The 25,702-nt window shown below is 36.5% G+C and overlaps 2 protein-coding genes across 2 annotated transcripts; one reads left to right on the top strand and one right to left on the bottom strand.

Moving 5' to 3' along the window:
* Window positions 1-178: 178 nt before the first annotated feature.
* Window positions 179-16,830, top strand: LOC145592998 (protein SWOLLEN 1-like). The gene is made up of 16 exons (XM_081649517.1): window positions 179-312; window positions 446-520; window positions 2,686-4,487; window positions 4,635-5,078; window positions 7,870-8,135; window positions 8,411-8,901; window positions 9,094-9,146; window positions 9,237-9,344; window positions 9,431-11,196; window positions 11,420-11,528; window positions 12,619-12,799; window positions 12,922-12,989; window positions 13,069-13,181; window positions 13,730-14,590; window positions 16,374-16,455; window positions 16,528-16,830. The coding sequence occupies exons 3-16, from the start codon at window positions 2,690-2,692 to the stop codon at window positions 16,533-16,535; spliced, it is 6,348 nt and encodes a 2,115-aa protein (XP_081505643.1). The 5' UTR covers window positions 179-312; window positions 446-520; window positions 2,686-2,689; the 3' UTR covers window positions 16,536-16,830.
* A 632-nt stretch (window positions 16,831-17,462) lies between these two features.
* Window positions 17,463-25,500, bottom strand: LOC145592987 (O-fucosyltransferase 29-like). Its single transcript, XM_081649505.1, has 9 exons — window positions 24,901-25,500; window positions 23,692-23,782; window positions 22,779-22,855; window positions 22,557-22,645; window positions 22,264-22,453; window positions 21,911-22,092; window positions 21,255-21,357; window positions 19,974-20,302; window positions 17,463-18,129 (listed from the first exon to the last, which is right to left on the bottom strand). Exons 1-9 carry the CDS (start codon window positions 25,201-25,203, stop codon window positions 17,790-17,792), a joined length of 1,704 nt encoding a protein of 567 aa, XP_081505631.1. The 5' UTR covers window positions 25,204-25,500; the 3' UTR covers window positions 17,463-17,789.
* Window positions 25,501-25,702: the final 202 nt, after the last annotated feature.

Below are 25,702 nucleotides of genomic sequence, written 5' to 3'. Positions count from 1 at the left end.
TCAAAGTTGACCCCTTTGATTTTCCTCACTCTTCCCATCCAACGATCCACATCCTTACACGTGTCCTATTCTCTTCAACTCTCCACCGTTAGATCATTTCTAAATTTTCCTCACTTTTTTCAAATTCTATATTATTCACTCATTTTATTTCCTCTTTTCTCCCTCCTTTTTTCTCATTTTAACATTTCCCATCGAAAACGACTCACCAAATTTTCTCTCTCCTCCCCTATCACACACTCACTTTCTCTCTCCTCGAATTCGCCGGAGCTCCGCCGTCTTCGCCACCGATAACCGGAAGCTTCTACTACTCCGCTGACTGAATTAGGGTTTCTAATTTACTAAATTTATGAAATTTGTTTCTTTGTGATTTGTAGATTGAGTTTGAGTTTGGTAGTTTTTGCGGCTAACCCTAGAATTTTTGTTTTTGTTGATTGTTTGTTTCAAGGGTTTTGGCTGATGTTCGTTCGATTAGCAGAGTTTTGAATTCAACGGGTTGGATTTCGTCGCCGAATGGAGGGAGGTAGCGTCTCTACTGCCTTATATGTTATGGTACTGTTCATTTCTCCTTTTTATGCGTACGCTAATTTTGCTGGGATTAATTGCACTTCTCACTTTCAAATGGTGGTTTTTTTGATGAAAAATGCCGTCTTTTTCGTCGAATATGGTTGTCCTGAGTGCCTACACTACACTGCTGCTAGTGCTCCTGTTACTAGTGTAGTGTATAAGTACTAACTAATGAATTGGGATTAGGTTGGAAAAGGGTGGTTGTTTTAAAATTCGCTTTGATCGAGTTTGGTAATTAATTAATCTTAAAAGTTTTCGTTTCGGGTTTGATTCAAGTTATATGTTGCATTCTTAGATATTTAGATGAATTGCAGATATATGTTGCATTCTTAGATATTTGATGAATTGTCCATTTATAGACCAAATTGGGGAGTTTTCTTTTGGTGTGCCGAGTGCCCAAATTCACATGTAGTGCTTTGGTTTGCGTATTTAGGAAGATAGTCCTAAATAGGTTCGTCATTGATTTTTTTTAAAAGGGAAGGCAGTTTTCCTTAATATGTGTCTGCTATACTTAATGCTATAAATTTTATTATAGTATGTTGAATTTATATGATAGTTACCATTCGAGTCAATACATGAGAACCTTGATTGCGTTTGATTTGGATATATATCTTCTATCGCGGTAATATTAATTTTGGCTGCTGTTTTGAAGACACTGTGTGCTCTTTGTTTTGTATGGAGTACCTTTTTATACGTGGTAATAATTAATAAACACCTTGTTTAATTTGCTCAAAGACTGAATAGTACATTACCCCTAAGTGCGAGTGATGGCCTGAAGTTCTGATTAAGGAATCCCACAGTTTGAAGGGATAGGTGAGAACTTTGAATTTGGAATTTTATTTAATCTAAAAGGCAATTTTAAAAGCGTAGGATTAAATTACAGGTGCTAGTCTGCTAGATCAGTCTCTTTGTTATCTTCATAAAAGTAGCTAGATCAGTCTCTTTGTTATCTTCATAAAAGTAGCTTAAAGAAAATGAGAAGTTTTTCATATAAAACATCACTTTCATTATTATCTGTATTATTTTTTGGGCTGCTAGTACCAATGAGCTAGAGCTTGGCTAGACCGACCCTTATCTCTTTTAATTTTAGGAGCTAAACAAAGTTCCCCCTTTCTTAACCCCATTACCATAGTTATTGTTTGGTTTGTAAGCGAGGAATCAAGGGCAGGTGTGTAGCATACGTCAAGAGTCTTTGAGGTGTATCCTTGATTAAATTACTAAGAGAAACAATCATATTGGCTTGTTATGTTGTTTACTTATGATGATTACTGAGAAATGCTGGCATTTTTATTGCTGTAAAAGCTGGCAGTTTTATTGTCTGTAGATAAGGTTATTGCTTGTCTAATGCACGAGAAGTACAAATTTTTAGGAAATAAAGGTTCAAGAAGTTGTTAGATTGGTACTAGCATGGAACTTTCTAGGAAATTCTACTTCCCACAAAATAGGAGAAGTAGTTTACGGCTTACCTAGCCTCACCTAGGAAGTAGAACTTCCCATGGGACTTTCATGTTTGTATGGCCAATCAAACAATTTTGATCACTTACTAGGAATTGAAAATCAATTAAATTACAAATTCAAGGGAAGTGTAACTTTCTACTACCACCTAACACCCACAAGGTTTAGAGAGTGATCAAAGCCAAATTAAGGAAACGTTCTACTACCACCTAACACCCACAAGGTTTAGAGAGTGATCAAAGCCAAATTAAGGAAATTTCAGATATGCAGATTATCTATTGACTCTTTAATTGGGCCCAATTTTCTTTGAGATGTCCTGGTTGCTCTTTCTCTAAAGGTTGTGATTACACAGTGGGACCAAGCATAGGCAGTTTAAATCTAAATAAATTTATTTAATAAGTATTAGATCTAATTCCATTAATTAACTGTGTTTTTTAAAATTTGTGTGAATACTTGGATTGAAGTAAGTGCAATGAGGAAAATGTTAACTGCTATGAAGTCTTCATGTGGGCTTACATGATTTATAGACTTTTAAATTATGTCTTATTTTCTGTTTTGATGTGGCTTGCACATGCTTTTCCTTTTGATTTCAATATGTATGCTTGGATCTTTAGTGGATTAGTCAATCTTCTGTGGTATTGTCCCTCACAGTTTCTGTGATTCCAGGGATATGCCAATGGATTATGATGACAATGATACTTCGCGCCATAATCTTCAGTTAGCTGGTGAAGGTAGATCTAGATCTTCCACATTAAGACCATATGATTTTCCAAAGTTTGATTTTGATGACAGCCTCCAAGGACATTTGAGATTTGATAGTCTAGTTGAAACTGAGGTTTTTTTGGGTATCCAAAGTCAAGAAGATAACCAGTGGATAGAAGATTTCTCCCGAGACAGTAATGGAATGGAGTTCAATTCAACTCCAGCTGATTCATGCTCTATATCTAGACGAAATAATGTTTGGTCTGAGGCAACATCCTCAGAATCTGTTGAAATGCTTTTAAAATCTGTTGGTCAGGAAGAGATGATGCCTGGGGCATCGATTTTACCAGAATCGGATGCCACTCACGATCAAGGTATTCCGAGTAAACATGGGGAAACAAGTACTACACTAAAAGAAAGCAATGATGCATGTGTTGTAAACCCTGATACTGCATTAAGGCCTGGTGATGTTCTTGAAGATTCTCCTGCTTCCGAAAGGCATATGGTAAGGCAGTTGGAAAACCCTTCAGCTTCACATGCAAAGATCGAATCTGCATGTGGCGATTCTAGTAATGTCAATCAAAGTGCTATGTGTGACAATGATAGAACATCAACAAATGAAGTTGTGCATTCTTTTCATGATTTATGTGCTGGTGAAAAATTAAAAGAATCCCAAATATCTGTTGAGAAGACTATGAACTCTGGGGCCGTAGGAGATTCTTTGAATTTGGTAGATGAAGGCAATAATTTCGCTCCCAATGTTGGGATTCTAGGCACCTCAAAAACCCCTCAACAAGTAAAGCCTAATGCTTCTCATGAAAGCTGCAGTAATGATGGACATGAAAGTCAGATTTCCAGCATGACTGCAGTAGAAGACACTGCTATTTTGGAAGAAAAGGCAGGTGTCGCTAGAATTACTGTGAGCAACTCTCCTAGTTTGACTTCAGATTCTGGAAGGGACTGTAAGGAGGCAAGCCATCATTTTTCTCGAGATTCTACAAATAACTCAGTTAAAGGAGAGTCTGAGCTGAAATCTTCGGAAGGAGATGATGAAAACTCTTCCACTTCAAATCAGACTTCGAGGCGTGAAGATATTTTTATTGCAAGTAAAGAGGCCAAAGAGCCATTTGACGATCAACAGGGTCGGTCATCGATGGATTTTACCCTGCATCCTGCTGAGTCAGGCAGCCTACATTCTGGACATTGTGCAAGTACTGAGCAAGATATGGATGTTACTGTTCACTTGCCTCACAAAAAGGACAATGACAAGGAAAATGTGTCAGCATTACCAATGAATCATGAGAGTATGTCTGGGATGCATTTGCTTTCCAATGATAACAATGGAGTTTCAGTGAGAAAAACAGATTTTATTGGTGAAGCTGATCTTGGTAATCCATCTACTGTGGCAGTTTTGTCTTATGCTGCTGATCTCAAGCATACAGAAGATGTTGAAGGATGTCATAGTGAGTGTGTAGGCACTGGAGAGGAATCTGCTGCTATTGTATTTTCTCACGGTAAGGATGTTTTCATTCAAGGGATTCAGGATGTTAGTAGGCAAGTTAATTTTTCTGAAAGTGAGAAGGATAGTTGTAAAACAAAAGAGGCAGATAAAGAAGTGTCTACTGAGCTTGGGAATATTGAATCTGGGAATGCTGGAACTCTGAATATTGATCAGAGAACTCAATCTCTTGAAATTGGTGAAGGGATTGAAAGTAATAATGCCATTCATAATTTTCAGCCTCAGATTTCTGGCGAACCGGAATCAGGTACTACACAGAGTGTATGATACTATGTGCTGACACTATTGTATTTCAACATTTTTTACAAGTGTTTTGGCGATATTTGTATGATGAATTGCTATTGATTATGTTGCTAAACAGTTTCATACGCTAACTTAAGCTCATTTGATTCAGCAAAAAGCATTTCTCCTCTCGCAACAACCAGTGCTTCAACTGCACTAGATGATTGCCCTGAAATTGGACAAAGGGAGCCTACAGCAGTTGGATTATACCATTCAGCCAATGATTGTGAAGAAGCTGGAACGAAGGAGCCTAATGATACAAATATAGGAGCTGAAGCTGATAGAACTTCTAAGGTTGAAGTTAGAGTGGCTGATGGAAATTCTGAAATGGCTGCAAAGTCCCTGCAACCTGTGGATAAAATTGATGATGTCTGCAGCATTGAACATTCATCAGCAGAAGCTGTGAATTGCTTGTACTCAGATCATATGCAGGCTATATCTGACAGCAATACGAAGTCAAGTTTGAAGGAAAGTGCTGATGCTCATTTGGTCAGTGGTGAAAATCATGTGAAAGCAATGTCTAAGGAGGAAGAAAGGGAATCTGCACCAAATTCAGGTATGTATGTATGTTTTTTTTTTTTTTTTTTTATTATGTTACTTCCTCTTTATTCCGTCATTTTCCTTGCAGAGTAGTCTTGTTTACTTACTTTGCTGGTTCCTTTCGAGCTTTTTCCATTTTATGTTATAGCATATGGCCATATTTGGTTGGTATTAGGAAAAAAAAGAAAATTTTTTGACAGCATCCTTCAACAATCTTGACTAACACTTCATTTCGATGAATAAGTGTTACATTGGGTTTGTTTGTGGGATGTATATGTAAACAAACCTTAAATGATGAGGATATGATCGTGCATTTAGAATTCCGTTGAGTATAAATTTCTTGTGTTCTCTTTCAAATGCCTTGACAGGTGATATAGCAAAGGCTTTGGAATTTTTTTTATGCGTACTCATGCTACTTTATAGTGCTTGTAATGCTGCCGATTTTCAATTGTACTCGTTCTTTTTCCTTTAGTTTTAAGCTAATTTTATCCTGTCACATTTTTGGTCTTGACCCTTTTCCTATGTGAATTTAGTTAAAATATTCATATGTTTTACATGTTACATTGATTGTTTTTTATTTTTTTTATTTTATTTTATTTTTTTTAAGGGAGTCATTGATTTAAGATACTCTGAGATCTTCCTTTAAATTTATACTCACTTTGGGGGCATGCCTTGTTTTGTGTCTCTATATAATACCTCCATTTCTTATTATTTGGAACAAATGGGTATTATCTGTGATACATAAAAAATTTAATGAATACTCTCTCAGATCATTATAACTTTTATAAGTAGCAGTACCTTATTATTATTTTTTTTTTAGGAAATTTGGTAAATTTAAAATAGTTTCAAAGTTACTTCCTTTGGATTTTGGTTCTCTCTCAGTCTCTCCTCATCACCCCCCCCCCCCCCCCCCCCCCAACAAATATCTCACTCTGCTTCTCCTCATCACGTCGTCCCTCTAATATGTGTGCATCTCCCCCATGTTGCAACATCAAAAGGTAGGTATATATTGGTAAACAAAGTCCAGTCCTGAAAGAACCAAGTGCCAAAATAGTACACCCCTTAGTTCTCATTTATAAAAAATAAGGAGAGGAATTGGCTGCCTTATATTTGAACTTTCACTTCACTCCAGTTATATAGCAGCCTTGGGATGGAACCTAAACCATGGTTTGAAAATGTGGTTTCGGTCGCGATTGCGGAAACAGTCGCGTTGGTCGTGGACTGCATTGCGGTTGTCGCGCATGAATTTTATATTTTAGTTTTATGTGTTTTATAACAAAATTATAAGTGTTTTTTCTCATAATTTTTTTATTATTTATATGCTTAATTTCTCTTTGTACGTAGTATTATTACTATGGAGTACTTTTAGTAACTTCTATAACACGTAGGTATTTTGGTTTAATAATTAAATAATTTAAAAATAACCCACCACTTACTTCTTCCCCCTACAACCAATTAATTATTCAACCTTTTATAAAGTATGTTTAAGTTAAATATTTTAACCAAAATATTTCACTAATGCTATTGTTAATATAAAATAATAGTTCATGATTACCAAAGATATTTGAATTATTTGTTGTTCACCAAAGAGAAAATTAAATAATACGTGAGCACCAAAGATAATCTCCCAAAAAATAAATGCATTAGTAGGAGCCTTTCGTCTTTCAAACCTCATTAGTTGGGGTATGGATACTAAGATTCTTGTTGAGTACAGGGCAATTATTTTTACGCTTAACAGAAATTTCCCTGGCTTCTTGCTCACTTTTTGGGTTTAATAATGTATTATCAATGAGCTGCTGTGATGCTTCTTACTCCCATTATACATTACAATTTTTCTGGCAGTATCTTCCTTCAGTGAGGTAATTATGTGAAAGTTTGTAAGTTTTGGACATTGGACCTTGAATAGTTGATTTGCACATCCAACCGCACACTAAAAAAAGTGTTGATTATTGTTAAACTAAGCTCACAGATAATACGCGGCAGCACATAGGGTGATTTCCAGGTGCAACCAGTGTATTAATGGCATGCCTAGACGCTGTGGCGTGGGGGGGATGTGGGCTATGCATCTCTATTTTATTCTAGGCAAGGTGATTTAGATGAGGCGTGCTTAGGCGCTCTGGGGCGCACAACTACTAATTTTTTAATTAGAATATTTAATTTTTGATGAAGCACACACATGTTGCCCCATTGTGCTCAGAGCCTTCGTATATTTTGGGTGACAATTGATTGTCCTTTTTTCTTTTTAATATACTAAAGTCGTGTTCTTATCTTTTACTTCCTCCGTTTCTATTTAGTTGACGCATTTGATTTAGGCACATATATTAAGGAGAGGAGAGAGTGAGAGAGAATGAAAAAGCAAGTGGGGTAGCTTGTAAATGTAAGGTAAAAAAGTTACCCCAAAAGGAAACGTGTCAACTAAAAAAAACTTCCTAAAAAGGAATATGTGTCAACTAAAAAGAAACGGTGGTAGTATTGTATAATATTGATAGACTATTAGAAAATTTTGTGACCTTTTTAGTATATTTACCTAGCATGTGATTTTTTTTAGTTTATTTATGGTTTTCCTGAAGTTTATTGTGACGAAGACTGTTTTATGTGTACCTTGCTGTGCGCCTGTGCCTTAAACTCTTGGACACGTTTTGCCTGTTGTCCTTACTCCTTGTTGCTTAGGCCCCTCTTAATGTCCTTATCATGTTCTGAAAATCTGAATGTACACCTACTATGGATAACCAAATGCCTTTTACAGTTTCTACAAGCAAATTGAATTTCTTGTATATTTTTTTTAAATATGAATTCTTTCTGCACAGAATTTGATAAGACTTCCTGTGGTTCTCCGACCATCATCAGCTCAAGTGAGCCTTCTCAAATGGAGAAGGATAATCACGAGGAAGGTAGGAGTCATATCTGTGATGAGGTTGTCAAAGATATTCAATCTTCTTCTGAGGACCCAAAAAGAAAAGATCTATTGGTAGAAGATAGCAGCTTCACATTTAAAGTCAATGTATTGCCAGATACGACCGAGAAAGAACCTGCAAAGAATTGGTCTCCATTCCCTGATGTTGAGAAACGCAAGGTAATACCATGGCACCTTTTATTTTCCAAGTGTATCTATTGGATTGCCATACTTTCAATTTCAGCTTCTTTAGGAAGAGTGAGTTTGTTTAAGTGTTTTTTTTAGAGCAAAATAACTTTATAAAAGGTCATTTTGTAGAATCCTTGAAAGGTACATGTTTTCTTTTCTTCTCTCTCTCTTTTTTTTTTTTTTTAAAATTATTATTTTATATTATTTATTATTATTTATTTAAACGTTAAACTGCTTACCTATTTGCTTATATAATTTTCTTTAAGGTTGTTGAGGAGACTGCACCTTCTGGCAAAGGTAAGACTGAAAGAACAACGCTACAAAAAACTCCTCGCCACAATGCTCGAGTATCTGATGGAGAAAGTGGACCTGGGGGCTCTAGAGGCACATCTGAACGTAAAGGACGTCGAGGATCTGCAAAAGGAACTGCCAAAGAGAATTCTAAGAAGGGGAATCAATTGAAGGGTCCTATTCAGGATAATGCATCTATGAAAACGGACAAAGTTTCCAATATGCAGTTGAGCCCACCTATCAGCAGTCCACTTGCTCAGTTTGGGCAAATGCAAGCCTATGGGATCATTGAAGGAAGTAGCAAAAAACCTTCTGGGGTGGTTGCTGTCCCTACATCAAGTTTACCAGATTTGAATACTGCAGCTTTAAACAATACTACCTCTCCATCAGCTTCATTTCGACAGTCTTTCACAGACATGCAACAAGTTCAGTTGCGCGCTCAGATATTTGTTTATGGATCTCTAATGTTGGTTCTTTCTCTTTCTTCCCCTTTTCCTTATATATTTCATCTATGCTTGATGTTGATTTATGGCCATGCTTGGGGCTTTGAATATTGGAGGCTATTTATTCTGTCCATCTAATAACAGTTCACTCTGATGAAATAAACTTTTATTACCACTTGTTTTCTGAAATAATATGGTTAATTTGGTTTTTGCAGTCAAGGGACTGCTCCTGATGAGGCCTGTATGAGTTCTGCTTTTGGACCGTCTGGTAGGTTATCATAAAAACATAGTATAGCTATTTGAGTCGACAAAATTTATAGTGGCTTCTGACATGTCTGTTTTAATGTATCTCTTTTAGAGGGAGCACGTAATTCTTGGGAACCAATTTGGCGAGGTGCTGTTGAAAGGGTTCGAAATCAAAAATCTAGTTCCAGTGCTGCTGAAACACCTTCCCGTTCACCGTCAGGTACAGCATTTAGAGTTAATGCTTTCTAATTCTTGTATTTTTGAGTTCATCCTCTTTTTTGCTAGTGCTAATATAAAGCACCTTAGGTCCTAGGGCCTCAGATGGTGTTAAGCAAGGCTCACATTCAAGCAAAGTGCTAGCTACACCTGTGAGTAGAGGCACCAACAAAGACACCCCTGCAGCGGCTGTTAGTCCAATGATTCCTTTATCATCACCGCTTTGGAACATTTCAACACCAACCCGTGATAGTTTGATGTCAAATGCTATGAATAAAGGCCCTGTTGTGGATTTTCAGCAATCAGTTACACCTGTGCACTCTTTTCAGACTCCACCGCTAAGAAATTATGTTGGTCATACAGCTTGGCCAACTCAGACATGCTTCCCTGCTCCCTGGATGGCTTCTCCACAAACTGCTGCCTTCAGTTCAAGTGTTCGATTTCATCCGGTGACTATGACTGAAACAGTGAAATTAACTCCCGTCAATGATACTTCAGCGGTGTTAACTTCTAGTGCGAAGCATACAACTTCTAGTCCTGCTGTTCAAAATGTGTGTTCCAGCCCTTTATTGGGAGGAACGGCGGCACTTCAAGATCCAAAGATAATTCCTTCAGCTGAGCAGCATATTGTAGATTCAAAGCCTAGGAAGAGGAAAAAGGCTCCTGGTTCTGATCCTGGCCAGGTCTCCTCAGTCTCTGAGGCTCAAACAGGAGTGGTAATTTCAGACGTCGCTACTTTTCCATCCTCATCTATAGGTGTTCCACCTCCTGCTTGTCAACCTTCAGATGCTATTCTAAGTAGATATGTTGTTGATGCTTCTAGAGTTTCTTCCATTGAACCACCAAAAAAAGTTGATGGAGACACAGGGAAAGCTATCTCTTGCTCAGAAGAAACGTTGAGTAAGGTTGCAGAAGCTAAGAGTCAAGCAGAGAATGCTGCAGATCTTTCTGCTGCTGCTATTCGTCACTGCGAAGATCTGTGGAGCCAGTTGGCTAAGAAGAAGGACTCTGGATTGGCCTCAGAAGCTGAAGTTAAATTAGCTTCGGCTGCAGTTGCAATTGCAGCTGCTGCATCAGTTGCTAAAGCAGCTGCAGCGGCTGCAAAGATTGCTTGTAATGCTGCACTGCAAGCAAAGCTTATGGCTGATGAGGCTTTTTTTTCCAGTAAAACCGGTGGGATGAAGCCGTCTTGTGGAAAATCTTCTAATGATGTGCAAGGTATAGGAAATGCTACACCGACATCCATTTTAAAGAGTAATAATGTCGGTAGTCAATCAAGTTCAATACTTCTAGCTGCAAAGGAAGCTGCTAAGAAGAGGGTTGAAGCAGCTTCAGCCGCATCAAGACAAGCTGAAAATTTGGATGCCATAGTGAAAGCTGCAGAGCTTGCTGCAACTGCAGTATCCCAAGCTGGGAAAATTGTTGCTATGGGCGAGCCTTTGCCTTTGAACGACTTGATTGAAGCTGGTCCAGAAGGCTGCTGGAAATCATCTCAACCCTCTGCAGTGTTGGCGGAAAAAGTGTGTGATGAGAATGCTGAACAGTGTGGTGCTGTTAGTTTAGAAAACAATGCTGATGTGCCTGCCAGTAGTCCTGTAGAAAATTCTATACATTCTACAGAGGGATTAAATGGCTCCTTGAATGTCAGCGTGAGCTCATCAGTTGGCATCATGGGCTCCAAACATATGGATAAAATGGACTTTAGGTCTGGGATAAATCGTAATATCCCTGAAGCGTCAAAATCTGGCAGAGTGGCTTTGGAACCTGGTTCTCTCCTGGGTACTACTAATTTTAAGAATGAGCGTGAAGTGGGCACACTTTCTGGGGAAGAATTCAAGGAGGGTTCTTCTGTTGAGGTTTGTATCAATCAGAGTTTTGCTACCCATTTTTTACATATGCATGAAATTACTAAGAATGTGGCTTTTTGAATTTTAGCAATCTAGATTACCCTTTTGTTGTTGTAGTTGTTGTTTGGGTAACTTGCACTTATGTGTATCACTATTTATTTTTTGGGCTATTGGCTTGTTTTAGCTTCCTCTCTGTGCTCACCTTATTTCTGTCTTTTCTCCTTTTTGAAAGGTATTTAAGCCTGGAAATGGCCTCAAGTCTGCCTGGTACTCTGCAAATGTCTTGAGTTTAGAAGAAGGAAAAGCTTATGTATGTTACAACGATCTTTTGTCTGAGGAAGGTATATCCTATATGTCGTATCGCATTATGTCATTTTTTACTTTCCCTGGCAGAAACAATAGTGATAAGAGCTTTTCTGACTTTGGAATATGAAATGTTTTGCCGAATAATATTTACCCTGTTCAGATCCAATGTGGAATGAATTGATGTATGGGTCACAGTTGCTTCTAGCTCCTACAACTATTAAAAGATTTGGCTACCGTGTGCAACTAGATAATGAGGCAAGCGCAAGAGGCTTGATTATGATTGTAGTCTTAGCATTAACATGTACAAGTCTGTCAATTATGTGGCTGCTCTTTCTTTCTTTTTATTTGGGTGGCAGACGAAATCACGAAACCATATATCTTGTATTTTATTTTGCATTTCTTTTCACAAAATGCTCTTATTTTTGGGGCTTTTTTTGAGAAGTGGGAAGAGAGATGTGTGTGGATTGGTGTGTGTGTGTTTGGGGGGGGGGGGGGGGGAGGGGAATTTACGAGGACTACTCAAGCACAAACCTAAAACCTTTGCCTCTGATGCGTGATAGATGTGATGTTGCTTAAGATGAGCGTCTTTGTGGGCCTAAGATGTTTGCACAAGAGTGAAAAAACTCTCTTTAATGTTTGATTGATTGATAATAGCTGTCTCTTTATTGGTTGCTAGGTACTGTGTTTCGATGACTTTCCTTTTTTATTTTTTTTTATTTATTTGGGTGGTTGGGGGAGGAGTTGGGAAGAGAATTGGGGGGATCCATGTTCCATTCCCTTAAATAGGGACCTGGCTCATACTTCCATTGTTGGAAAGATTTGGACGGAAAATGCAAGGTCACTGCTTCCTTCACCTCACCTCTGTTTTCCTTCCCTCCTTTCTTTCCATGATAGCTATGCAAAGATAATATTGCAGTATCAGCAACATAGCGTATATTTCCATATTATTCCTGAAGTAAATTTTGAAACCACTTTTCTCTCTGTTACATTCCTTTTTATATTTTTTATATTGTGTTTCTGAAAAATTCCCTTGTTCTCTCAGGTGTTAAGATGTCATCTATTTAAGAAATATTATATGGTTTTTTGTTATACTGTAAATTTTCATCTGTGAATTGTTTAATTCAGGCTCCGGAAATCTCCGGGAATGGGTACCACTTGAAGGTGAAGGGGATAAAGCGCCTGTTATACGTGCTGCCCATCCTTCGACTGCTTTGCAATATCAACAAACACGAAAGAGACGCAGAGCTGCTCTTGGAGATTATGCTTGGTGTGTTGGAGATAGAGTGGATGTGTGGATTGATGACTGGTACCGTATCTTCATTAGCTTATGTTTAATTTTTGTTGGTTTACTCATTGTGCTATGTTTTGCAATTCTCCATAATAAATACGAGATGGGTTCTGATGCTTTTTTCCCCCATCTTTTTTCAGCTGGTGGGAAGGTGTGGTGACTGAAAAAAATGAAAAGGATGAAACTACATTAAAAGTCCATATTCCAGGTTTTAATTGTATTTATATTACATTGTTATCTTGTTTTTCTAAGGAAATTTCTTATTCTGACTATTAAACTTGCTGCAGCCCAAGGAGAGACTTCAACTGTTAGGGCGTGGAATTTACGAGCATCACTTTCATGGATAAATGGGAAATGGATTGAATGTTCCTCTTCAAGAGTACAAAATGCTTCTGAGCAGGTATTATTTCTAGGATTTTCTAAGCATAGCTCTTTTGCCTATATGTACTTAAGCATGTGTAATCATATGAATTAATATCATAATTCCCGATGTTAACAATTATAGGGAACGTATCTAATGCTATCTTAAACCTCATTCCCTCAGGGCTGTAGCTTTACAAGTTAATTATGAGTAGTTTGGGGGGTATAAGTTGGGGTTAGGGAAGAAATTCTAAATTTATGGAATAGGGAAATAATGTCAAGCAATGATCTGATTATTTTGTTTAAATTGTAGATTTCAAATTTGTGGATGATCAAGCCTCTCGAAAACTTAAATATCATTTACAAAAGCTTTAATCTCCTGCTTATTATCAATCAATAAAACCTTATAGAGAGTTTTTTTTTACTGTTGTTTTATGCCATTTGTTAGTTTCTCCTGTACGTTGTCAGAAGCAAATATGTGAATAAAATCAGTTTGTCAATAAAGCTCCTTTTGAGTGATATTTTCTGATTGAATTTTTGTCATCATAATGAAATTCTTCTGATGGATTCCTTAATACTTTTGTGCAGAGTGATACACCACAGGAGAAACGTCAAAAGCTAGAAATCTCTCAATCAACTACCAAAGCGAAAGATAAAGAATCAAATAATGTGGATTCTGCTCAGGGGAAGCATGAACTGTCAAAATCTTTTAATTTTTCTACTAGTGAGAGAACTTTTGACATTGGTAAAACTACCAATGACGATAGCAAGCGTGCTGCACGTCGACCTTTGAGAACTAATCAACAAAAGGGAGGATCTGGAGGAGTAGTTTTTGGAGTTCCTAAGCCAACTGGAAAGAAGCGGAAATTCATGGAAGTCAGCAAACATTTTCCTGCAACTAAAAGCAATAAGAGTATTGAAGTAAATGACTCGGTCAAATTCACAAAATACTTAGTACCGCAGGGAGCAGCTTCACGGGGATGGAAAGCTCCGTCAAGAAATGATTCCAAGGAAAAACGAACAGTTGAATCAAAGTCTAGAGTTCCTAGCACTCGTAAAGCTCATCGCACTCTGCCTCTTAAAGAAAACTTTAGGTCTACAGTGACTCGAGATGTTGAGAATTCAATGGATCATGGAACTGATGTGGAGGATTCTGCTGGTCATGATAATACATCGGAAAAGTTGATGGACCATGGCTCAGATGCCTGTGAAGATACATTAGAAGCTCCTTTGTCGTCTTTACTTCCTCATTCTCTGAGCACTGGATCTAAGAAGGTCCCTTCATCAAATACAAAGTCTGATAGATTAAATAGAGGAAAACTAGGGCCTTCTGGTGGAAAGTTGAGTAAAATTGAGGAGGACAGAGCCTACTCTGCTAATACTGACAAGTCAAACATGGATGGTTCCGAGCCTCGTAGATCTAATCGCAGAATCCAGCCAACACATAGAGTAAGTTTTCTAAACTAAGAATTTTTTTACACATGCATAGTTGCATCCATGGAGAATCGTTGATAATGTCTCCAAATTTGTGTTTTGAACTTCTGCAAATTGTGTTTATTTCTGCATCAGGTGTGGGTATAGTATTGGCGAAACTTCTTTAAAATATTCTTTACGCAGCACAATAGCAAATATAATGTCTCAGATTGTGAAGCCCAAAAATTTCAGATCCAGAAAAATTATGATCCAGACAAACTTGATTCTGCACTAAATGAGACTCGTGTGAATATGACATAAGCCTGTTTAAGCTAACATTTGGAGAAGTGTAGAACAGTTCTGAAGATATTTCACTAACGTTCTCTGAAGTCTTTTTTTCCTTCTTTCTTTATTTTTTTCTGTGTCACTGGAATATTATTTCAAATCGTGGTCTTTATGCCTTCTGCTATAATCTCTTGTTACTCTTCTGCAATAGGGTTCGGTGCATTGCTGCAAAAGTTAAGACTAGTTTATGGTTAGGAAGAGGAAAAAAGTATTTACCTATTTTGTGGCCATTTTTTTTTGTTCTAGTTGTTACATACTTACATGAGCTGTTGACTTCTCAGATTCCTATATAGTTTCTATATAGTATTCATACCATACTGTTGGAAAGTTTTTGGTTGCTGCTAATTAGTCTTAGTGGGTTTTCCCATTGTTGGCCTTCATTGTTGCATCTTTATACTATAGGGTCTCCATTAGGAGGTCATCTTTTCTAAGTACCTTTGGATTTATTTTCTGTCACCTTAATGTCAAATCAGTATTCATCTCTTGGTGTACGGAATTGAGAATAGTCATGGAACCTAGTTACATACATGGTTATTCAGGAACAATTTTTTTTTTTTATATTTTAAGTGTAATCATAATGAAACCACTTATATTTTCAAGTTGTGCACTGTAATATCACTAAATATAGGACACTTTAATTACATGTAAAAAAAATCTTAGTATTTTATAATGAGATTGGAGGTACCCCTGTTTTACTTCAGTGCCTTGAGGACCTAGGGGCAATCGCTCATTGAGCTGTGTGCTTCAGTTGTGCTTTTTGATTCATTGGTATGTATAGGATATATGGTATGCACGATTAAGGTACATTGTGTTTGATTGCTTGCTCTATGAATGTTAAAAGGGTGGTTTATTGATGTTTTTTAGTGGGGAGGAGCCTAAGTGCCTAACGGACCTGTTGAGTATTTTTTATTGAGGTATCTTTTAGATGTTTGATTACCATAAGCTCCCTTTGCTACTGGCCTCTGTCATCTTGTTGGATACTATTATCAAAATCTGGGATGGTGTGTTATTCTTGTATTGCTTATTATAATTAGATTTTACATTAGTGAAAACAAGATCCTAGCCTTTTGGTAGGGTATTTTTCACTAGTATGTAGGTTTATACACCAATAAGCACTATTGCCTTTCAGCATACTTTTTCTTTATGATAATTTGGTCTCAGGAAGGCTTGGAATTGAGCAAAAGTGAATTTGCTCTTTGCTCTTTATTGGTCCATGAGAGGGCCAATACTAGCCAAACTAAAGGGCATACCTTTCTTGTGGATTGGGTTGGTGGTGAACCAAAAGGCATACTCCTTGCTGATTATGTAAAGCCATTATCATTGAGCTGGCTTGTATCTTACTTAATGGTGCTCAACACCCAAATATGAGCACTGACTTTGAATAAGGAAGTCTCTCTTACTTATGGCTGCCTGCATGTGAATATGCATGAGCTTCATATGACTTGCTTGGCTAACTGAAGTTATTGATTTGCAGCTATTAGAAGGTCTACAAAGTTCGATGGTGATTCCCAAGATGCCTTCTGTTTCACATGACAAAGGTCGGAGGAATTTGCGAGGTATATTATCTGTTTCTCAGTGCACAATTGTACCATGTCTTAATGAGATGAAACTGACCACCATTGTTACAGGAAAGTAACTTTAGGAGACATTCTATCGTGAGGTTCAACCCAATTCTGGAAGTGAAGAAGGCTACTGATTGATTATTAGTCCACAGGCAGTCTGTATATTTATAGTTACTTTGTTAGGAGCTAGGACTGGAATTTCTCAGTTTAGTTTTTAGTTGTAAAATCTGCTCTGTAGATGTTTATATTTGATTGTAGGTCTTTAAAATGTGGATCCTACTCTCGGGTTCCTCACTCAAAGACATTTGTACATGATTGAGCTTGGTATAAGGCTTTAAGATGCCTTTCTATAGCATTTTAGTTTTTCAATGGTTGTCATCTCATGTTTTGGTATTTTGTTGTGGATTCGAAGCTTTATGTCTTCGAGAATGAGTAGTCCTTGAACAAGGCTGATGTGGTGGGTCAATTATGCCTAAATTGTATACTTTGTATGAGTATAAGATATGAGTATACTTACGGCTGTATATTGCATAATATATTTTATGATAGTGCTAATTTTGCGCTAAACAGCTGGTTGATGATAATTGGCTGAACTGAAGTATGCAAATAATTATCCATATTAATGTAAATTTCACGTTAGTTCTATAATTACTCTGTAGTAAAATTTGAAATCTATGGTTATTTTCGACCTAATTAAAAGTACTACGTATTAACAACAGATTTTACTTGTTTGTGTCCCAACCCCATATGTATACTTGGCCGAGGTGTGGTTAATATATTTGTTGCCAAACAATGAATTTGCCTTGGTTTGATGAAAGTGAGAAAAACGTGTAAGCTAACGCTGTAAAGCTAAGCCTTGCTAGAGTTGTAGAATTGTTTAAAAGCTACCAGATGATCCTACTGTGACAACATTGAGTATGAGGGTCGATTGCTGAATCATTTCGGCCACAATGTGAAACATACTTTTCGTTCATATTTGAAGAGAAATGACCAATAAGAAGTTTGTAATTCAACTAACGAACCATGGATTAAAAGAATGAAGAATGAACACATCGATACAAAATGTTGCTTTAGCAATGAGTATGTCAAACTGAGAGAAAGGCCTAATGCTAGGTCACACATCTTGGATCTAATCACACATAAAAAATCAGTTTCAGATCTAGCTACATAAGCTGCAAAAAACATTTATAAACAATTGGAGGTCATCAGAGTGTTCTAACTGATATTTACATCAATCTAGCTCGAATTTTGTTGACCAATATCCACTCAAAGGAAATTGAATCTATCATGATATCACCTTGAGGCGCGTGATGAAAATTAAACACAAATCACAATCTAGGCAAAAATTCATCATCTTCTGAAGACCCCAACCGTTTTGTAATAGCTGTGTTGTTTGATCTTCGCCACCTCTCACTCTCAGAAATGTCAAGTTCTTCACTAGTGTTGTTAGTAGGTCTCCTACTTCGCCTTCTGCATATGCAAGCGGCTGGAAATTCATGAAATTCACCCCTTCCTGGCTTCATTTCATCGGGTTCACCCATGAATCCCCTCTGAGCTGATTTGACCTTTTTAGCAAATGTACGCCAATCCATCGTGTCCCTTGACATGAATAAAGCGCTAAGCCTTTTTGCATTTGGTTTAATTGTCCTCTTGTGGCCCATATACCTCCTGAATAAGAAATTAGATTGCCAGAAATAAGGTCTCTGATGGTTTAAAAACAAGTTTACTACCGAAGTTGCATACCAAAAGTTGAACTAGCAAACAGAGGATTTAGACATATTCTACAAGGTGAAATTGCTCAAACAAGTGGTTTTTATTTTATTTTTTAAAAAAATTCCATACACAAATATTCTTACCCTATCTACATTTATACAGCTTTTCTCTGACCTTTATCCAGGGTATTTGCTAAACCAGTATTGATGCTCATATATAAGCTCAACAGAATCATGTTTGGAAACACTATATACATTTAGAACAGCCTATCTATTGATTTATTTTTTAGGAACTACTCATTTAAAGTATCTGCCAATTAGAGCGTGAAGTGCAAGTCAGCAACAGCATGAACAATGAAAAGGATTGAAGCTTAAATTGGCAGAAATTACAAGAGCTCAATATACACCAATTTAACATATGAACATACTCAATAATAAAGAGATTATCAAATAGACATATTCATAGAAAGACTTCATAACATTTTAATATTTATCAAGTTTCATTTCCACTGAAACTACTTCAGCAACAGATGTCAATGACTATGCTGTTTCTATATGTAAGCACAATAAAATTCTAATAGACAACAAACATTCTTTTAAATAATAGCACGCAACTTATGAACAACAACATGATGCCATGCCAAGAAAACATTCTATTTGCAAGGTCAAGAAAAACCTTTATTAGTGCAATCAAGAAAACATTAGTTCTATGTCAGTCAACCACTAAGCAAAGTACAGTCAAAAGGATGCAGTATATGCATTTAAGTTAATATCCCACAAATATTCAGGGTAACCTTAGTTACATAAAAGAAAACTATAATGCACATATTGTGAAACAAGAGTCCACACTCCACACAACTGGTTGAAGGTAAATAAGTAGCTTTTGAATTGGATGGCCAAGTACCTGGAAATGATATATAATTGGACGATTAAGTTTGTTCAACTGCCTATACAATTCCTAGCCTGTGTGAGTGTCCATGTGCAAAGTTCATATATGTTATACCCCTTCCCCCCTCTTCTCTTCCTCCTACCTTTTATATTCTCTTACGTATTACTTTTCCTTTATATTCTGTTATTACTTTGAGAGCTTAAATTGTCCAGTTATTACTTTTAGAACTTTTCCTAACATCAGTTTCAAAGTGGTGTTTCCTAGTTCTTTTAAATATATATTTCCACGAGTCATGATTATGAAGGACATACAACCTCCCAGGCTGCGCCAACTGATTATTAGGGTGTTGTTTCTTGGAGCTCAAAAGATTTCTATTCCCCAAGCCCGTTTCACGAAGCGAAGTGGTCCCTCTGTTTCTTTTCTATGGCTACGTTTCTATTTTGAGCATTTCCTTTCTTTGTTTACGCTTCTACTTCCAAAAATATTCTTACACGCTCACCCTCATATTTACCTACTTCCAATGCAACTATTCTCATATACCAAACTAATTACATAACCCCAAAACAACTATTCCCATTTGCCAAAAATATTTACCTAATCCCAAAGCAAATACTCTCATTTACAAAAATATTTACCTACTCCCAAAACAAATATTCCCATTTTACCTACTCCCAAAGCATTTTTCTTAATACCCACATAAAATCCGAAACCTAACTATAGAAAAGATACGGAGGGAGAAGTTTACAAGCATACTATAAGCCTTAAGAATTTTCTTACAAGCATCTGCTGTCAACACTATCAGCATTTTAAACTCTTAGCAAATCACAAAACAAAAAAAAACCTCCGTCAAAAGATTTCAGAAAAGTTAAAGATTTTTGTTTACCCTATAAGTTGGAAAGTTTGAATCTTACCTGCGACCTGCTAGTATCTTTGCCATATTCCCATTGTTGTTGGTCACAAACACATCACTCTCATCACATACTATGTAGTCAATGGCAGCAAGACGAGAAGAGAAAGGCACAAGTGAATTCAGCTCCTCGCCAGCAAGGATCTCCTTTGTGTAAAAGTTAGGAAAAAGTTCCCTAAGAGGTTGTAGAGTTGCCTCCCCACCATATATTTCGCCAGACGCCACATAAAGGTAGGTGTCATTCTTATAGCCAAGTGCTCGCAGCATTACACCAACTTCTTCAGGAGTAAGTGGACATTTTCCTCTTTTACGCTCTTCAAGAGGGCTCAAATCCTAACAAACAGCAAGAAGCAGATTAGAATTATAAGTCAGGTTTATGGCCAAGACAGAAAAGTCATAATTCAATTTTAATGAAAAGAAAGAACAATATCCACATTCTAAGTAAGTTAACCAGGTAATGCTTATAACAAGGCATGACAACATATGCCATATGGTCACTTGGATCTACTAGCATCAGTTAGTTTCACTAAGATGATGAACTCCTGAATTCATAGATCACCTAAAGTTGTGACAAAGTCAAGTACCTTGAATCATCACAGGAAGCCATAAAAAAAACTACCACAACTATTTCTTTCTGAATTTTAAAATAAAGAAACATATTAAAGAGACAAAGCAAGATAAAATCATAGCCAACACTTAAGACCAATTATCAGTGGTGTCATGCTTCACAAAACTTAATGAGCAAATAAGTTACCTGCATGATAGATCAGGTTTTACAGATTATATGCTGGTCACAAAACCTTGACATAAAAAAGGGTACACTGACTGCCAATAACGAACACAGAGTCACAGATGAGTAGTGTATCAAACTGCAGAAACTGCAGGATTTATATGCACTAAATGAACTCCAATGCAATTATATAGGTAATTCTTAGTCATGCTTCTTTCTTAAATTTTCTCTTTACTAAAGAAGATATATTGATGGACAGGATCACACCACACCATATAGGAGATCGAGGACAGGGTTTTTAGGAATTAAAACTGGGTTTGATGCCCATGGAAGCAATATTGGAATCACTTCAAAGCATAATCTAATAACTGTATGTGAAAAAAAGTGTTGCCTTTTGTTCATATGTAACAGTTGGTAACTGACCATTTGAAATCAATAGGTACTAGAAAGACTTAATAGTAGGGGTTACCACCCAAGTACGTGATAATAAGGACAACAACAAGGAATGAATATGGTAAAGTTGAAAGCAACAAGAAAGAAAGAAAGAAATCTCACAGGTAATGTGTCCCATCTTTTTCTGATTTCGCGAAGTTCGTTTATTTCCTTTTCACCTCCACCATAGTAGCACCCAGAAAATGCAAGCATATCAGGTTCAAACCTGCACATGTTGGATTATTAAATATTGGATTATTAAATATTTGGTTCATGTTAGCCGACCCCACTTTTGGGATTAAGGCTTTGATTGATTGATTGATTGATTGATTGGTAGCAGAAAATAGCATCATCTCGATCTAAGTTCACAATTAATTTAATTAGCAGAAGCTGACAATATGTCACTGATGTAAGCATTTATTTATGGCCAGAAAGGATAGAACACAAACAATTAAGCACAGCAAACTAGCAAAGCATGAACTCAACTTTACCCTATCAAGACAGTAATGACTAATATCAATCAATAAAAACCAAAGGCTGCTTAGAAGTAGCAAAAAAGTCTTTTTATTCCCAAAAATCATGAGTTAAGCAAAAGATTATTAAGTGTGAAATCTTTCTTTGGAAGAAATGAGCAGCTATTAGGGACCTTCTCTAGCAGTGAGATTTATTTTAATGGAAGGATTAGTTTTACCAGCAGAGTCTAGAGATTCCAAGGAGCTTACACAAACATACAGATTCTCATTTCCATTTATGAACGTTTTATTACAAATCAAACAAACCTCAAATGAACTGCAATAAACCGATTAGCCATCTCACGCATTTTCAACACAACTTTCGAACCAAGTTCCTGTATTGGTTTGGTAAATCTCAGTGCATGATAATTTACTCGGCAACGCAACTTCTGAAGCTCTGGATCAAGATCGTTTGCTAGCCTGTAGTCAAACTTGTACAGCTGAACAACCTGCACATATTATAAACATTACTAGGCTACCCTTATAGCTAAAAATAAAGGAAACAAAGAAACTTCCAAATCATCAAAAATGTTCATTCAATATATTGTTATTATTTCACCTATAATGGAAATATGATTTGAAACCATGCAGGGATCAGATGATAGAAGAAGTTTTCTTACACGTCGCCTCATAAGTATTGGCAAGACTAGCTCTATATAATCTTCAGGGGTTGACTTCCTAGGCACTCGCATAGTATAGGGAGGCTTTTCCATGGATCTCATGATTTTATCTGGAACTCTTTTCACAATTTTCACATCCTTCGCAAGAGAAGATATGAACCAATCAACATCAAAAATGTCTGCAAAGTCACTGCACATGGAGGATTTTAGACATGAGACAATCAATTAATGGTCACATTAGTATTGAGAGACACAAGCTTCATTTTATTTAGTAAGAAAAAAATCCCACATACCTATCATCTTTCCAATAGGAATTGTGGTCCAGTGAGGGAACAACCAGAGTAGCATTAAGTATTCTAGCCACAACTACAGCATCTGTTATCTGTACAAAAATAAGACTATAAATCCCAATAGGAGGAGAATGACCATAATAGGAAAAATAAATGAGTATAATCAATATCCTACATAGTACATACAGAAACATGAAGAGTAAAGCATGAAAGCCCTCCACTTACCCCAGTTCTCTGCTGATTCAGCCCTCCACTGGTAGCGATAAGCAGACACCCATTTGAAAATCGCTGTGGGACAGCAGCTGCATCAAACCAGGCAGTATTAGAGGAGGTACATTAATGTTCAAACCCGAACTTAACTCATAATAAAAATTCATACGATTTCAGATTTAACTTGGGGTCTATGTGAGATAGCATGTTGAAGAAAACTCACAATAATCCAAAGAGGTATTTGAAGATGAAAATTGATAGGGAAGGAATCAAACAGCTACAGTTGGCAATCGACAAACAGAAGGGCAAGGCTTTATTTTACCAGAAGATATTATTCCAACATCCTTTGTTTCTTATCATCATTGAAAAATATATGGACAATTACTTTAAAAATGTCATTAAAAAGTTCTCAAGAATAGAGAATCTTAGTGAAATAGCATCCCTAATAATCGTAATACATAAAAAAAAAATAAAAAACCAGGTCAGCCAGATTATTGAAGCAGAAATCTGCATTGCTGACTGCTGAAAGAAAAGCTTAGATACATAGATACATGTGAGGCTTATGCCAGATATGATAGGTAAAACAAACAGATGAGTCAGCTAATCTACACTGCACGCATGGTCAAATCACCATAACCAGTGAGTATTCATAGAAAAGACATAAGCTTAATGAATAGATTTCACAAAAGAAAGCAAATATTTGGGGTTTGCCATCATTTGCAACAAAAAATAGAAAACAAAAGGCAGAGAAAAGGAGCAGAATAAATGCAGGAATAACCAATGTGCTCCTCCATTTAGTTCAAAACCATAATATGGAGTACATGTTTGCAAAAAATGTAAATAAAATGACAGCTTATAGAGTGAACATTCTGCGAGTCTCTAGAAGCTAAAGCAATTCAAATTTACTTGGAAAATGATTACAACTTACAACGAAAATGCCGGCCTCTTCTACTGCATCCATAGTAAGCATCCATATATTTTGATTTCCATATGTTAATTGGTTCATGAATGCTTGCAGCCTACAGAACAAAGCACAAGAGGTTTGCATTATAAACTTGTACATAGCAGTCTAACTCTTGCAAAGGCTATATTAAACAGTACTATACTCCTATCCCCTTGATAAGAATTTTTCATAAGCTAAAATGCTAAATAAACTTGTACATACATTGCCTCGAAAACACAGCAAAATAATTACTCACAACCACTTGCAAAGCTAGATTGAGTTGTCCATGGTAAGGAAAAAAAAAACAAGTTTAGATGCAGATCAGTGGCTGAACACCGGAAAAGAAATGCACATTGTGGATAGACTAAACAAGAAGTAAGTCTCGAGGTCAGACACTCAGACTAATCACTCTCTCCTATTTTGCTTCAATTGGAATCACCTCACCAGCTAAATGAAGGAAGAGATTTCGTTTAGGGCGTTTAAAAGCCTACATTACGCTATCAAACACATTTTTGCATGCACACTGCCACACATTGCTTAATCCACCAGAACCTAATCAATCAATGTGCTTACTCTCCATATACAAACATAAAAAGAATCTCTAGCAAGAGAGAAATGGAAAAACCACGAAAATGGATCATCAAACTCAGGTAACTCCAGAACATATTCAATCATTGTAAAATACTTAATACACAATACTCCCAGTTCCCCACCCACCCAACCCCCACCCCTTCTTCCCCCACAAACCAAAAATAATAAAATAATAATAATAAGTAAATAAATTTATTTTACATATCTAAATTGAAGCAAAGAAAATCTCAATTTCGATTTTATTGAATGCCTGACCAAATAAGTTCTAAACCAGGAAAGACTTATTTGCGTAATAAATTCAACTCTAATTGCTATAAAAAGTAAGTTCAGTATATATTAACCAAACTAAAACCCAAAATTCAGAATTCAGAAGCAACAAAATAAAATTTAGCTAAATTGAAGAAAAAAACAAACTTAACCGCAGAAACAGAAAAAGTAAACCAAAATTTACAAAGCAGCTAAACATTACATTGATTCAATCTTCCAAATTTTCAAATTATCATTTAAAACCCATGAACCAAAATTAGGGTATAAGGCAAAAAACTTCAAAAACCCAGAAATTTTTTTTGACAAATTAACACATAATTTAGAGAGAGAAATTACCCATTTGGTGATCAAGTGAGGCTTAATTAAACGCTGAGAGTAGTACTCAAGATCAGAAACAACATGCCCAGTAAACAAAGAGATTAAACCAAGAGCAAATAACATAATCCCACAAATTAACGACCATGATAATGGCTTTCTCTGAGATCTCCAGCAAGAAATATGATGTTTTTGAAGCTTCATGAAATTGGGATCATTTGTATTACCATTAATATTAATGTTAACATTTACATTACCATTCATTGTGGTAGCATTAACCAACCCAGATTCAACAGAGGGTTGGTTAGTGCTCCCAACACCCATCTTTCAAAACCCAAATCAACAAAGATTGCAATTAATCAATTTTCTCCTCCAAATTTGATAAAAATTATCAATGTGTTGGGTTTTTCTGGGAATTAGGAACCCTAATTAATGAAATTGGGGGTGGCACTGAAATTGTGAAGAAGAGCGTTAAAACAACTGCCGAATTTATACTATTAATTTGGGTTTTTGTGGGTTTGAATTTAATGGAGATGATCTATAGTGAAGGAGCTGGGGTTGAGTGTAGACAATGGAAGAGGAGAGAGAAAGAGGCGCATTTAAGTAAGAAAAAAAAAAGGTGAAAAAAAAAAGGTGAAAAAAAAAAAGGAGATTTATTTAATTTGATGCAAAATGGAAATTACTCAAGGTGGAAGTTATGCTTATTCCATTTTTTTAAGGGATATTTTTGAAAAAGGTGATAGTCATTTTTATTTGTTGGGTGTAGGTGTAACCCTTTAAGGAGTCCTAATAACACTTGGTTTTGTTCTTGAGTGTTAGGTAG

Source organism: Chenopodium album, chromosome 2, assembly GCF_948465745.1.
Source record: "Chenopodium album chromosome 2, dcCheAlbu1.1, whole genome shotgun sequence".
Classification (NCBI taxonomy): domain Eukaryota; kingdom Viridiplantae; phylum Streptophyta; class Magnoliopsida; order Caryophyllales; family Amaranthaceae; genus Chenopodium; species Chenopodium album.
This window is presented reverse-complemented; position numbering and strand designations above follow the sequence as displayed.